Below are 14,948 nucleotides of genomic sequence, written 5' to 3'. Positions count from 1 at the left end.
GGATGACATAAGCAACTCTTCTGATTTTGGTGAAATGAGGGTCCTCCTACTTCAACAACCACAAAAAAAGGCTGTTTTTTAATAAATAATTTATAAAAGTAAGATGACCATCTTTTTTATCGATGGGGAAGATGGAGTCGAGCTGAGACCTCTAAAAATACTTTGATAGAGAGAAATAAGTTACCACCAAACTATATCGGCTAATTATTCACGGAATATGTGTAACTTAATTTTAAATACACTAGGTGTCATATCATACTGAGCAGTCTGAGCTTGCGACATCAATTTTCACAATACATGCAAGTAGAAAATGCATGTTGTTACTAATTAGAGAATTTGATCACTTAATTTGAAAGATACCTTATTTCGTCACAACTTTATTTACCTGAACGAAAATTTTTGATTAGTCAATACTTTAATAAGCAATGAAACTTATTTAGAAATTAGAATCCATACATATAGACAAAAGTGTCTCAATATGACCTTGAGATACATTTGCAATAAAGTGAATAAACAAATCAAGCCATTACTAGAAAGAACGCTGTCCATTTGCTGCCCTCCAAACTCCAAAGAACATTACGTACATTTTACGGATTATGGGAAGCGTAAGCAAATTATGCTTGATTACTACTTTTGTAACAAGTACTTAAGTAGAGAGTAGGGCTTATATAGAACTGTTTATAGATGATGATGACCATGAAAAGGTAATGAAGCATATAATTTAGGTGCTTTGAAGAACATTATGAAAGTTCAATTAAAAATGTGATTTGGGACCACCCACTACCATTTTTATCCTATTTGTGGGGAGGGTCCAAATCTAGTTTAGGGGAATAAGATTTCTGATTGATAGTTATTCATGTCTCTTTTTGTTTGGTTGAATGGTTGGAACTTGTAAGGGGCATCGGAACCTTTTCAACTCCAATATATATTTAAGAATTAAGAAGCATATGAGTGAATGGGATACAGGTTGAATTTTGGGCAAGTTAAGTAAATTCTCAATTGGTAATTATTAAAAAATAGAAATAGCGGAAACTTAGGATTGTATTTTACTTGCTTATTTTTTAATGTGCACCGTGATTCCTTGAGATGGGGACAGCGAAGATACGCTAGCGGCGACGGTGTCTCCGATGTCTCCGGTGTGCGTACGGTAGTTTCTCTTGCAGAAGGGTGGAGGCTTGAGCTGGGCCGGGCTACTCAAGTTTGGGCTTTGGGTGCTGTTTTGTCTTCGGGCCTTGTGGCTGTTATGTTTCCTATTTTATTTTAGGGATAGGTTTAGTCTATTTTCAATAATTCCCTAGTGTTTAGAGCAACTCCAACAGCTTCCCCATATTTTAGTTTTTCTCTATTTTAGGGGAAAACGAGCCTCTTTTGCTCCAACAGATTCCCTATAACTTTCTCCATTTTAGGGAAAGTGAGGAGAGAGAAAACAAAATTCCCTAAATTTACAGCAATCTCTAAAATTTTAAAGAAGAATTTGGAGATTTTAGAGATTGCTGTAAACTAGGGAATCTGTTGGAGTTGAAGAAGAAAAATTGCTTAAAGTTTTGACTTTTGCTTCCCTATAATACAAAAATTATAGAGCAGCGCTCTTAGGGAGCTATGCTCGTTAGTTTCTTAGTGAGCGCTAATGAGTATTTGCCTGCTTGCCTATAAAACTATGTATTTGTCATTGTTATAGGCTCACTTTAGATAAGTGAGCGATAAGTTCAAATATAGTTGGTCTATCATATGTATCACTGTGGTTTTACCACGAAGCCTTGTTCTGTCCATTATGAGGCAATGAGTGGGTATGTAATGGTTTTCTTGACATGAGTTTTATCAATAGAATTACCATTAATTCAAAAAAAAAAAAAAAAAATTATACAGACAAAACTAAATGCTTTCTTGGCCAAAAGATCGGATTAGACGGATGTATGAGATGAACATTCCATACAAGCAAAAGATAAACTATATATAGCTTCATGGTTCAATGGATATTTAAAAGTTTGATAAGAGGAATGATGTGATTGTCTTTGTCAATGTCATGGGATCTTCAAAAGAATGCATTTTGTTCACTTATGGCAGGGCGCCTCGAAAGATAAATAGATATGGTTTGGCGAACAGGAGTTTATGGGTTTGGCAGGAGGAAAATATGAGTGATAGCTATGAAGACATACCTCTTTGTGATCAAAGGAAAGCAAAGACTGCTATCTACAAGCAACTTAAATTCCACTACCATATCATTTTGTTCCTTTTTGATGAAACTAACCCTTTCTTTGGTTTTCATCAATTGGAAACCACTTTATCAGTTTATCGTGTGGGAAAAAGAAGTGTCGAACACTAGAAGATGTGTAGAAGGCACCCACAACCACAGCACCAAGGGAACCATCTCCACCATCACCACCACCACCACAATGTTTGTCATTCGTTTTATACATACATGTTTCTTGTCGTTTATGATCATCTTCTTTGTAGTTGCAGTAGTTAGTAAACACTTCGGGATCCATCTTTGGCCCTCTTTAGTGCCATCTACATCATTTTATATCATTGCAAATCTGTTACTGCAAGGACCATGAACTTGTTACAAACTGGTTGGGTTCATTTAGAATCCGAAAATGGATTGGAGGATCATTTGCTCAACTCAATACTCAAGACGATGTTCATCCTCACAACTTTTCTGTAAGTTTAACAGTTCTTCCATCGACACGAAACCTTAACAAAATAGAACTGGAAACAAAAGAAAAATGCACCACCCCCTGATTTCTTCATATTGAATATGAAAAACCATTTTACACCAATTTTCAGATTTCATATTGTGAGATACATTCTACATTACTACATCCAAAAGCACGAAACATAAAGAATCTAACACCCCAGTAGAAAAGAATACATGGCATATTAACAATGCATTTTCTTTAGATGTGGCAGAGGGTCGCAAAGCTATTCACTACTATACCCAGAAGAGCAAAAATGTCACCTGACTTGTGAGTGAGTGGCCCTCTAACTGTTTCATTCACGAACCCTAAATCGTGCTCCACCCTTTGCCTTGCCAGAATAGTAATCACCCACATTTGCTACAAATAGTGGATCTCTATCTTCAAATCTAAAGTCATCGCTCGCCTCAATACCACTGGCTTTTTCTGGATCTGTCTGCTCCAGTTCTCTTGTTAAATCGTCCATTGTTTTCCTTACACTTTCTCTACTCATGGTCCCTGCCTCACCAGTTGATGAAATGCCAACCATTGTAATCTTAGGAAGGTGTACATTTAGCTGTGAGGTCTCATCGACGTATTGTGTGGATAAGATTCCATCTTGGTGCTTTTGTTTTGACCATAGATGACTAAACCAATCTCCAAAAGGAAACCAGACACCGGATCTGTTTCCTTTGTTGGTCTGCATATCACCATTTGGTTTAATATCACAAGTGCTACTCTGTAGAGAATCTTTATTATCATTTACTGCTTCACAATTGGTAAGACAGTTGGTTGACTTGGAAGCTCTAAGAAAAGAAGCTGCACTCCTGCCATAGAATGAACACAGTTTTGTTAGAGAGGCATAAAAGGAGATTTCATGGTCATACATCAACCCCACTAACATTTGCCGAGTTCGGATGGGCAGAAAATGCAGAATACTTTGCAGACCAAGCAGCATTATCTGAATAGCATCTCAAGCCATTCACTCTACATTAAATTATACCATCTTATATTAAGTGCACACGAAAACATAGAGCAACACAAGGGATCATAGATAGGTTGTAACAAAATATTGCTGACCATAGAATATAATTGATTTTCAGAAAAAAAGCATGCATCAATATACACATATCCAATCACAAAGGAAATATTTGATGCGAGTGCACAAACTTAACAATGGCAAAGGGTATACCTTCTCTCAAAAGTATCGATCATATAAGGGAATTTTGGTTGAATGCCAGTTGCCTTCCGTAGCCACCTATTACCCAGAATTACTTTGTCAACAGTGTAATGAAGCTGCATTTCCGCTGCCTTAGATATGACACTCAATGGTATTCCAGGATTCCCTATTTCATCCATCACTTCCTGAACCTGCCCAGCAATGAACATGATACATGAGACTCAACAATGTGAACTTGGGTGGTCTGAACTTAATTTCACCATGTCTAATCCAAAACTACTTCACATTAATGTATCAAAAAGAAAGTTACTTCACATCCATTGTAATTTTACAAATCATCTCAATTTTACAAAACTACTTGCTCATTCAACAGAAATATTACGGGATTTCATACCTCTGGAGGTTCCCATAAGTTATCACCCATCTCTTCAATCACTTCTGCAGCCAAGTTGTCATCAACCACATCCCTTCTCCGCTGCATGTGCCGAGTTTGAATTAAAGAATGGAAATGCTGATCTACAGATTCCTCAAGAATGTTATCAAGCATGTTTTTATCAAAAAAGTAGGGTGTATACCTGTTGGAACAAACAGTAACCAACTGAGCATCAGCTATTCTGAATTAAACTATAATAAAACAACTGTTTCTGACAAAAGTACAAGTACTCAAGCAACAAGGAAATCAGCTTTCAGTTGGAAAAGAAAAAGAAAATCAGTATTCTCAGAAATATCCTTTTTTTTTTACCTAATTGACCAATTCACAATGCAAACAAAATAGAGAAGGGTGCCCAACAATCTCTTAGGTTTCCAACCAGAAAGGAACATAATACATTCAATTGGAAAAAACAAACCGAAGGTAATTGGGATTTGAGATCTGAATAAGCACAAAACTTACTCTAAAAGTCCAAAGTAACTTGTAAGCCTATTTGAATGAACATTCTGTTAAACATTCCAGTTTGTTCAGATACTCATTGAGATAATATGAAATGAAGGAGAACTCACCATTTGACCCCATCTGGACTTGCTATTGCAATATCCAAGTTTTGAGCACTAAAAACTGGGACTCCATCAACCCTTTTACATTTGCCATTCTCTGCGTTTCCCTTTAGAAGTTTGTTAGCTGCCTTGACCTGCAAGACCACCGATGTTCAGAAATACTATCATATAAAGAAAAGGTTAATACATGGTCAAATATAACAGAAGATGGTGGTCATATCATACCTGTTTCTCATTTGGAACAAACTGGAATAAGTGGGGCTTTTCCTGCATAACCAAAGTGAACAGTATTACTAATTAATCCAAAGAGAATAACATGGAAATCACTAATACAAAAAGCATCCACATTTCACTACTTCATAACCAAAACAGCACTGATGCATCAACAAATAAGTAAATTAGATACAGATTAGAGATGCAAAAAGGGAGTACCTTGAAATGCTCGTAAGCCAAATCCAGCCGACAAGCACCCACCACCCCACTCGGAATATTCAGCCGTTTCACATACGTAACTAAACAACACAACCTCAGTCAGAATGCAGGTAATAATCTCCAGATAAAACTATCAATTCAATCACATAAAACGATGACCAAAACACCCAATAGTACCTGCATCACCTAAATCCATAAAAAACCGAAACACCGGGCCATCATTTCTCTCGCTATTAGTCACCGATGCAAACATCTTCTTAAGCCACTCAGGAGTTCTACAAGCACAAAACCACACAATGCATCAGAAATACAGCTAATAATAACTTAAACACTCACTACTCAAAACCTCAAAGACACTATCTTTATGAACCTCCAAGCTCAAATTCCACAGACACAATGATACAAACAAGAAAAACCCCTAATTTTTTTTTTTTTTTTTGCAGGAAAGATTGAAAGTTGGGACCTTTTGGAAATGAAGGGAATATCGAAGTGGGTGGAGACGGCCATGAGCCCAGTGCCAGAGAGGTCGCACATACTGAAGACCTGGCCCACAAAGGCGGGCCCGCTGCCCTTGATCATGGAATTGAGCCCGGCAATCTTGACCGTCGCCGGGAACGAGGACGAGGTAGACTCCGACGGCGGCGGCGGCGCGGCGGTCTTCATGGCGGCGGGTTGAGGAGGAGGAGGAGAGAGGGGTTTGGGGGAGGTGGGGAGGAAGAGGGAGAGGCGGATTGTGGAAGGGGAGGAAGAAGACGGCGTCGTTTTGGGGGCGGCGAAGAGGGAGAGGAGGCTGGCGGTGGCGGAGTTGAGCAAGTGGGCGATGGGTTTTGGGTGGTGGTGGTGGGTTTGGGGTGGCTCGGTTGGTGAGGCCATGGGAAGGTGATGAGTCTCGTCAATGTGAGTGTGTCTGTGTCTCTGTGTGTGTATAAAAAAGAGGATGAGACGGAGGAAGAGAGAGACATATCCAATGAGGATTAACAATCGCATTTTAAATTCAGGATATTTGCAAATTGACATTAAAAGCCTATTTTCACATATATTTATTTCATTTACGCTCGAGTATCACTTATTCATAGTTCAGACTAATGTAATTGACGGGATAGGCATCAATGGCCACCACTTGACGGTGTTATTTAATAATTCAGAATTATATAATGATTATTATAAGCGCATTATAAATCTTATTAAAAATTAATATATTCTTACAATGATTTCGACACACACTAAATTACTAATTGTGAATTATCTCTAAATTATATCTACGTGCACTTGATATTGAGTATCAAACATGAAACTAATTCAAAATGGATGACTAAATAATAAGTAAGTGAACACGGTGAAGTTATGAAAGTTCAACTTTTCAACAATTTTCTTAAAAATTCTCCAAAAAAAGAAAAGAAACAAACGATGTTTCATAAAGTGAGTATTGTCACACCAAAAGAAACAAGGTGAATATTTGACCAAAAGAAAAGAAAAAAAAAAAAATAGAAGTCCCAATTTAATGCCCCAAGAATAGTAACTTCTTCAAACTAGTTGGGCCTAATATCACACTGGGCTTTCCACCACTCTTCCACACGACACGTCGTTCGGGTCACGCCGAATCCAAAAATAAAACCCAAAAGAAGCCCCTCTTCCCCATCTGAGCGTCTTCTCCAATCTCCATCCCCTCTCTCTCTCTTCTTCTGTAGTCGCGCCATCGTACGGACGCCGAGAGCCTCAGAGAATCAGATCGCGACCTCTGAGTTTTCACGATTCCCAGGCAATATATATAATCTTCCACTATTTCTTTCTCGTTTATCTAAACTCAAATCCAAGCTCTTATCAATTTTCTTTTTGTTCGAGTCAGAATGAGCTAGTTCTTCATTTCTGTGCCTGAATTGTTATGCATGCGTTTTTAATTTATGATTTGATGGATTTTGAATCTGTTTCGGCAATTTTTGGACTGTCAGTGTTGAATTGGCTGTGGTGAGCTGACTGCCTCCATTTTGGTATCAGTAGTCATTGACTTGATCAACTTCGGAATCCACGTTTTGTTGTTGTTTATATTATTATTTGGTGTAATATTCGAGCTTCGATTGCTGTTTTGTGTTTCGAAATTGTTGAAGAGGTGGATAGATTAGGATTTGCTTCGGCTCGAATTTCTGAATGGCCTGATTTTGATATTGATTTTTTAAAGTTCTGTCGAGGAGGTGAAATTAGTTAAATGCTGTTTTGGCTGTGTTGTAGAGTAGATTTTACATTTTTACGTCATTCTCTGGTTAATGATGCCACTCTGTGTTCTGTTTTGTGATTGTGATGATTGACTGGAGTTGATTCTGCAGGGATAGGATCGGTATCCGAGGGGCTGTAGGAAGAAAGTGGCCATGGCTGCTTCGGAGGAGAATAATGCATTGTTTCCGATTTTTATCTTGACCATAATGGCACTGGCTCTAGTGCCTTACACGATAACAAAGTTGTGTCGTGCTGCGTCAAAGGAAACAAAGAGCATCCATTGTAAGTGCAGTGACTGCTCCCGTTCAGGAAAGTACCGTAGGTCATTGTTCAAGCGGGTAAGTTCCTTCTTTCATCTTTGGATCAATTCTTTATTTAACTGAATTCCAGTCTTTGTTTTAAAACATTTAATTCGACGTGGTTATGATTGCTTTTTGCAGATTTCAAACTTCTCAACATGCAGTAACTTGACAATAGTACTGCTTTGGGTTGTCATGATAGTCCTGGTTTATTACATCAAAACTCAGAGCGCAGAGGTAAACATTTTGATTGAACTTGAAGCATTAATCAAAGGCATGCTTATATGTGGTCTTTTTGTCAGTGTCTTTACATTTCAATGCTATTTAGTTGGTTAATTGAGACTTCATATTAGATATCGGTTAATTGAGACTTCATATTAGATATCGAACAATGTATCCTTATACTTAGTATCTTGAAGTTAGAATTTCATTTGGGATATTTTTTCATCTTTTATATTCGTCCAGAATCAAGTTTTCGACCCATTCCATATTCTTGGTCTGGAACCTGGAGCTCCAGATTCTGAAATAAAGAAGGCGTACAGGAGACTTTCTATACTATACCATCCAGATAAAAATCCAGATCCAGGTTAGAGTTGTGTTGTTTCTCAATTTATGCATGCTTATCGTGCTGCAAAATAGAAGGAAGGATGGGGACTTTCAGGATACTATATGTACTAAACCTTTTTTTTTTTCCCTTTCTTTAGAGGCCAACAAGTACTTTGTGGAGAAAATAGCTAAGGCTTATCAGGCTCTGACAGATCCAGTATCTCGTGAAAATTATGAAAAGTATGGCCATCCAGATGGCAGACAGGTACTGTGCAACTCATTTCTCGGAAAACAGATAGCTGCTTGCTTTTCAATATTTCCTTGTAAATTTTATATCAAATAGAATTATCATGTTTGAAACTGAACATGATGCTTTGACTTAAATAGGGGTTTGAAATGGGCATAGCTCTTCCTCAATTCCTACTAGACACCCAAAAAAATGGTGGTATACTCTTGCTTGGGATCGTTGGTGTTTGTATTCTCTTGCCCTTGGTAATAGCTGTTGTATATCTCTCAAGGTCGGCAAAATATACTGGCAACTATGTCATGCACCACACGTTGTCTACTTACTATCACTTGATGAAGCCTTCTCTGGCTCCCAGGTACTCAATTCATTCACTAATAAATGTCCACCAACAAAAGCAAATTAAGAGTCAATGATGTTCTAGTTTCTTTCGTATTTTAATGGATATGGTGTAGCTGTTTTGGTCTTTTTTTATAATTTCATTGATCTTATGAGATAACTTGAATATACAGCAAAGTAATGGACGTCTTCATAAAGGCTGCCGAGTACACTGAAATTCCAGTTCGTAGAACTGACAACGAACCCCTCCAGAAGCTTTTTATGCTAGTTAGGAGTGAACTGAATTTGGACCTTAAGAACATCAAGCAAGAGCAGGCAAAATTTTGGAAGCAGTATCCAGCCCTTGTAAAGGTATTTTGTGCTCTGAGACATAACTTTATTGCCATGTGTCCTAATCATCATTTATGCTTATCTTTATGCCGCTTTCTATGCAGACTGAACTGTTGATTCAAGCGCAGTTAACTCGTGAGACAGCATCTTTATCTCCATCTCTGCAAGGTGATTTTAAACATGTTCTGGAACTTGCTCCTCGCCTCCTTGAAGAATTGATGAAGGTGGTCTCTTCATTTCTTGTCTTGCATTTCATTAGCAGCCTCTTATAGAAGTCCTTTTGGAGGTCTAAATTTGTGATTTCCCTTAAGCCTGTGTTGGAAAACTCACATTTGGTGCCATGTGAGGCCAGTTTCACTTATGCTTTACTTTATACAGATGGCACTGGTTCCACGCAATGCTCAGGGGCAGGGATGGCTGAGGCCTGCAATTGGGGTAGTTGAACTTTCTCAGTGCATAATTCAGGTGATTGTTCATCATCCACTTTTGTTAACCATGTAGATCTCATGGATATACTGACCATTGACTTCCTCTTTTATGTAAAAAATTTACATAGGCAACTAATTATCAGTACTCTCTATCTCTCTGTGTGGACACGCAATTAGGATATATTGACCAATTTCAATGTCGATCTATGCACAAATTTAATAAAACTTTGAATATTGGAGTACATGCATCATCCGGAAAAAGTTTTTATGAAGTTAAAAAAAATATATATAAGAGCGTCTGTCTACATCAAAAACAATAGCGTGCCAAGACTAAGCAATATAATGTGAATGGTCCAAATTGTATGCTTGAATGTGTATATATTGATATAGATATGGGCATAGATGTGAGCCCACTTACAACCCCTAGTGGGTTGCATAGGTGAGTGTTTGATTTGCTAGAGGTAGACTCATAGCTTGGGTTTTGGTGTTTCTATGTCTCCAGATTTCAGGCTCTTCAATTTCCTTTCAGCCAAATATTGATTGAAACGTGGTATAATTTCTCCAAAATATCTATTGGATCAATGTGTGCTATATTGTACCGGGAAATAATGTGTAGGAAAGAAGTTACTTCACCCCCCATCTGTATGTCGGTGAGAGGATTATCTATGCTGCAGATATTTTAGACCCATGCTTATGCTTTTGAACAGTAATGTCCTAAGTATCAAGTAAAGGCCAATTTATGGATTACCAGATTATTGCATGTGATTTGACCATAATATCAGACCCAAAAAGAAAAAAAAAACTTCTATATTGATTAAGAGTTGTTGAACATACACCAAGTTAAATTACTTAAATGTTTTTGTTCTGATTTCTTTTGTTTGACTTTGAAAATATTAGAATCCTTTTTCTTTCTTCTGTCAAAGAAATGGCAATTTTATGTAGTAAGCACATAGCTACAAAGACACATCCACTTAGCTTGTACAAATATGACTAATTTAGAGTCTTATTCTAATGGCCTATATAATGCAGGCTGTTCCACTTAGTGCAAGGAAGGCTATTGGAGGATCAAGTGAAGGCATTGCCCCCTTTCTGCAGCTGCCACATTTCAGTGAGGTTGTTGTAAAAAAGATAGCCCGCAAGGTAATAGTCTTACTTTGGAGTTTGGACCTTGGACCATGTCATGCTGGAAACTTTTATCTGTATCTTACATATGGCTAAAAGGTTCTATTTCTTCATAGCTGTAGCTGGTAATGCTGTATTTCTAATTCTATTAGTTATGAATAAAAAAAGGTTCTGTGAATCCTCTTTTTGAGACTAAGTGAGCAGAAAGTTTGCACAAGTTGATCCAATCAATTAGTATTTTTTTTTTTAAAACTTTGCTTAATAATTGTTGTCTTTCATTTGTAGAAGCTGAGAGTGTTTCAGGAGCTTCGGGATATGTCTATGCAAGAGCGTGCTGAGTTGCTTTCTCAAGTTGCTGGTTTCTCGCCCGCTGAAGTAGAAGATGTTGAAATGGTTTTAGCAGCAATGCCATCCATATCGCTTGACGTTAAGTGTGAGACTGAAGGTGAAGAGGGTATACAAGAGGGTGACATTGTCACTGTTCATGCTTGGGTGACACTACAACGCGATAATGGCCTGATTGGTGCCCTTCCCCATGCCCCCTACTTCCCGTTTCGCAAGGAGGAAAATTTCTGGTTTTTGCTTGCAGATAGTGTCTCCAATAATGTGTGGTTCTGGCAGAAGGTAAATTTCATGGAGGAAGCTGCAGCAATTACTGCTGCTTCCAAGGCAATTGAGGAGACAAAGGAGGGTTCAGGAGCAAACATGAAGGAGATTAGTGCTGCTATCAAAGAAGCAGTTGACAAGGTGAAGAGTGGATCTAGATTGGTAACGGGCAAGTTACCTGCCCCAGCAGAGGGGAATTACAATTTGACATGTTACTGTCTGTGCGACTCTTGGCTTGGTTGTGATAGAAGGACAAACTTGAAGGTAAAGGTTTTGAAGCGTACCCGAGCTGGTACACGTGGCGGTTTTGTGGCCGAAGATGGACCGATTACAGAGGACGGGATTGAAGAGGAGGAAGATGTTGATGACGAGGAATATGATGAGGATTATGAGAGTGAGTACAGCGAAGATGAGGCGGATGAACAACAGGATACAAAACAGAAAGGCCCTGCTGCAAATGGCAACGCTCATACACAAGGCACAGAAGGTTCAGGTTCAGAGGAGGACTAAAACACATAAAAGCTTAGCATTTCTGTTTTCTTTGTTCATCTATCTTTTATTCGGTGAAAGAATTGAAACAACCACCACAATGATAGTTACCGTGTTACCATATGTTCCCATCCTTGATTTTGGCAGGTTTTAGTAGTTTCGATACCAAATACGTGGGGTTCCAAACCCATTGAACTTCAGTTTTTTAAAAATATTTAGACATTTTGTTATTAATCTCCTTTCTTGGAACAAAAGTTATTTATACGCATTGGAAGTAGGGATGTAGTCTAACTGAACAAACTCAAATACCTAAAATCTAATGAACATATTAATGCAATGCAATTATGTTATACCCTAGACATAAACAACTGAAGTCGACACTCGACGATAGGGTATGCATTTTTTGGGTTACATCGGAGGTGATCGTATTCTAACATACCTAATTCTAATTCTCTGTTCTTCCATACTACTCGGGCTAACTTAAATGATAATGAGACATCATCCATAAAAAAAAAAAAAAAATGATAATGAGCTGTTTTGTGGAAGTAAAAGATTCATAATTTTCCAAAATATTGTCCAAATTCGAATAATACATTTTTGTATCGAAAGATATACTAAACCCTATCTCTAACCAATTGGTTACGGTCTTACAGACTTACAGTTAGAAGGTCATCATGGAATAATAGCCATGGCTTCCAGTTTAACACTAATCCTACTGCCTCTAGTGCCTTATACAATGTCAAAGCTATAGTGCTGCTCCATTGAAGAAAACAAAGAGCATCCATTGCCAGTGCTCCGATTGTTCTCTTTTAGAAAAGTGCCTCAAGTCGATGTTTAAGCAAGTGAGTATCCATTAATTGCAGCCAAAATTCTGGCCACTATTCACTTTTTTGAATCATCATATCTAACTATGAATTCCAAATTTCATAGTAATGTGCAATTCTTTTCAACATTTCAGCGTCAATGTTATGTCACAATCATAGTTTGAAACAGATGATGATACTTTACTTCAACAGAGGTCTGAATTTGGTATAGCTCTTCCTATGTTCCTATTCACCAAAAAACGCGAAAAAATTATCTTCCTGGCATCTTTCGGTCTCTGCTTGCCATTGGTGATGGCTGTTGTATATCTCTCAACGTCATTAAAACATACAGTCAATTATGTTATGCATCAAACATTGTCCCCTATGAAGCGCTGTCTGGCTCCAAGGTACTCGATTTATTCAGAACATATATTCACCCCTATTAGCTCTTGTCTGACAATCAATTACGATGAACTGAGTAGCTGAATTGTTGGAGATGGTTCCTACATTCCCATTTCCAGTTTACATGTTTTAATGTATCTGGTGTTACTTGCATTATGTTGTAGTCTCTTTTAAAATTATCATTGGCTTGAATGCTGTGTATTGCTGTCTTCATAAAGGCTGCTGGGTATATGAAAATTCCATTCGTGGAACCGACAATGAACCCCTTACAGAAGCTTTTTATGCTACTCAGGAGTGAACTGAATCGGCACCTTAAGAACATCAAGCAGCAGCAGAAAAAGATTTGGAAGCAGCATCCAGCCCTCATATAGGTAATGCTCCAAGGAAGGCTATATATATTACCTTTAAATGTGTCCTGATCTTTGACAATTACACATGTTTATCTTTGTGCCACTTTCTATGCAGGCAGAATTGTTGATTCAAGCACAATTAACCCGTGCGTCGGGATCTTTATCTCCATCTCTGCAAGGTGATTTAAGACGTGTTCTGGAACATGCTCCCTGCCTCCTCAAAGAATTGATGAAGGATGATTTCTTCATTTCATGTCTTAGAGTAGAAGCTTCAGAAGCACTGATTTTGCCGCTGAAAAGTTTTGGACTTCCCTCAAGTCTGCATTGTTTAACTAAAAATCGGAAACCGCTTTATGCTAGTTTTACTTATGCTTTTCTCTATACAGATGACACTTGTTCCACGCAATGCTGAGGGGCAGGGATGGCTGAGTGCAGCAATTGGGGTGGTGGAACTTTCTCAGTGTATCATTCAGGTGATGGCCATGATCATTCAATATCCCACTTTTACGTGTAAAGCTAAAGAAACTCATCAATTATACCTCTTACAGACGTGCACTAAATTTTCAAATTTTGTGTTTGTTTGATGGCCAACAATGCAGGCAGTTCCTCTTGGCAAAAGCAAAGTTACTGGAGGATCCAGTGAAGGCATTGCGCCCTTTCTGCAGCTACCACATTTTAGTGAGGTGCGCTGTTAATCTGTTATGGAAAAGCTAGCCCCGAAGGTAAATAGTGTTATTTTGGATCATGTTTCTAGAGCTGGTAGTGCTGCATTGCTACTCCTGATAGTTTTTATTGAAAAGGGTCCAATTCATAACTTGCCTTATTCTCTTTTGACCTTAGCTTTACTTATAAAAAAAGAATATTTGTAGGTTAGAATGTTTCAGGAGCTGGAAGACCGTGCTGACTTACTTTCTCAAACTGCTGGGTTCTCTGCCACTCAAGTACAAGATGTTGAGATGGTATTGACAAGGATGCCTTCAATATCAATAGAAGTTAAATGCGAGACTGAAGGCAAAGAGGATATACAAGAGAGTCACATTGTCACATTTCAAGCTTGAGTGACATGCACTAAAATGAGATAATGGCCTAATCGGTGCCCTTCCTCAAGCCCCCTTCTTTCTGTTTCACAAGAAAATTTCCTTGTTTTTGCTTGCAGACAGCGCCTCCAATGACATTTGGCTTCTGCAGAAGGTAAATTTCATGGACCAAGCTGAGGGTATTACCACCGGCTCAAATGTAGTTAAGGATATATTAAAGGGTTCAGGAGCAACTAGGGAGGAAATTAGTGCTGCTGTCAAAGAAGCAGTTGAGAAGGTGAAAGGAGGTCTAGACTGGTAACAGGCAAGTCACAGGGCCTAGTGCAGGGGGATTACAATTTGACATGTTACTGCTTGTGCGACTCTTGGATAGGTTGTGATCAAACGACAAATACAAGAGAACGAAGATGAGGAGGACCAAAACAAATAACATGTTAGGGTTCTATAGAAAGAATTGAAACAGCC

The 14,948-nt window shown here is 38.3% G+C and overlaps 2 protein-coding genes and 1 pseudogene across 3 annotated transcripts; 2 read left to right on the top strand and 1 right to left on the bottom strand.

Moving 5' to 3' along the window:
- Positions 1 to 2,707: 2,707 nt before the first annotated feature.
- LOC133717501 (uncharacterized) lies at positions 2,708 to 6,237 on the bottom strand. 2 transcript variants are annotated; one of them, XM_062144219.1, is made up of 8 exons: positions 5,741 to 6,235; positions 5,455 to 5,552; positions 5,278 to 5,357; positions 5,071 to 5,112; positions 4,852 to 4,979; positions 4,247 to 4,427; positions 3,865 to 4,043; positions 2,708 to 3,499 (listed from the first exon to the last, which is right to left on the bottom strand). In XM_062144219.1, the coding sequence occupies exons 1-8, from the start codon at positions 6,148 to 6,150 to the stop codon at positions 2,989 to 2,991; spliced, it is 1,629 nt and encodes a 542-aa protein (XP_062000203.1). In that variant the 5' UTR covers positions 6,151 to 6,235; the 3' UTR covers positions 2,708 to 2,988. The 2 variants fall into 2 exon arrangements, with proteins under 2 accessions (XP_062000203.1, XP_062000204.1); XM_062144220.1 differs by having other exon boundaries at positions 3,344 to 3,491; positions 5,741 to 6,237.
- Positions 6,238 to 6,894: 657 nt separating this feature from the next.
- Positions 6,895 to 12,125, top strand: LOC133714945 (dnaJ protein ERDJ2A-like). Its single transcript, XM_062141230.1, has 11 exons — positions 6,895 to 7,036; positions 7,599 to 7,826; positions 7,929 to 8,024; positions 8,253 to 8,373; positions 8,492 to 8,598; positions 8,721 to 8,935; positions 9,090 to 9,267; positions 9,351 to 9,470; positions 9,625 to 9,711; positions 10,704 to 10,814; positions 11,082 to 12,125. Exons 2-11 carry the CDS (start codon positions 7,641 to 7,643, stop codon positions 11,910 to 11,912), a joined length of 2,052 nt encoding a protein of 683 aa, XP_061997214.1. The 5' UTR covers positions 6,895 to 7,036; positions 7,599 to 7,640; the 3' UTR covers positions 11,913 to 12,125.
- A 596-nt stretch (positions 12,126 to 12,721) lies between these two features.
- On the top strand, positions 12,722 to 14,894 carry LOC133716990 (dnaJ protein ERDJ2A-like; annotated as a pseudogene).
- Positions 14,895 to 14,948: the final 54 nt, after the last annotated feature.

Source organism: Rosa rugosa, chromosome 6 (assembly GCF_958449725.1).
Source record: "Rosa rugosa chromosome 6, drRosRugo1.1, whole genome shotgun sequence".
In the NCBI taxonomy this organism is placed as follows: domain Eukaryota; kingdom Viridiplantae; phylum Streptophyta; class Magnoliopsida; order Rosales; family Rosaceae; genus Rosa; species Rosa rugosa.
This window is presented reverse-complemented; position numbering and strand designations above follow the sequence as displayed.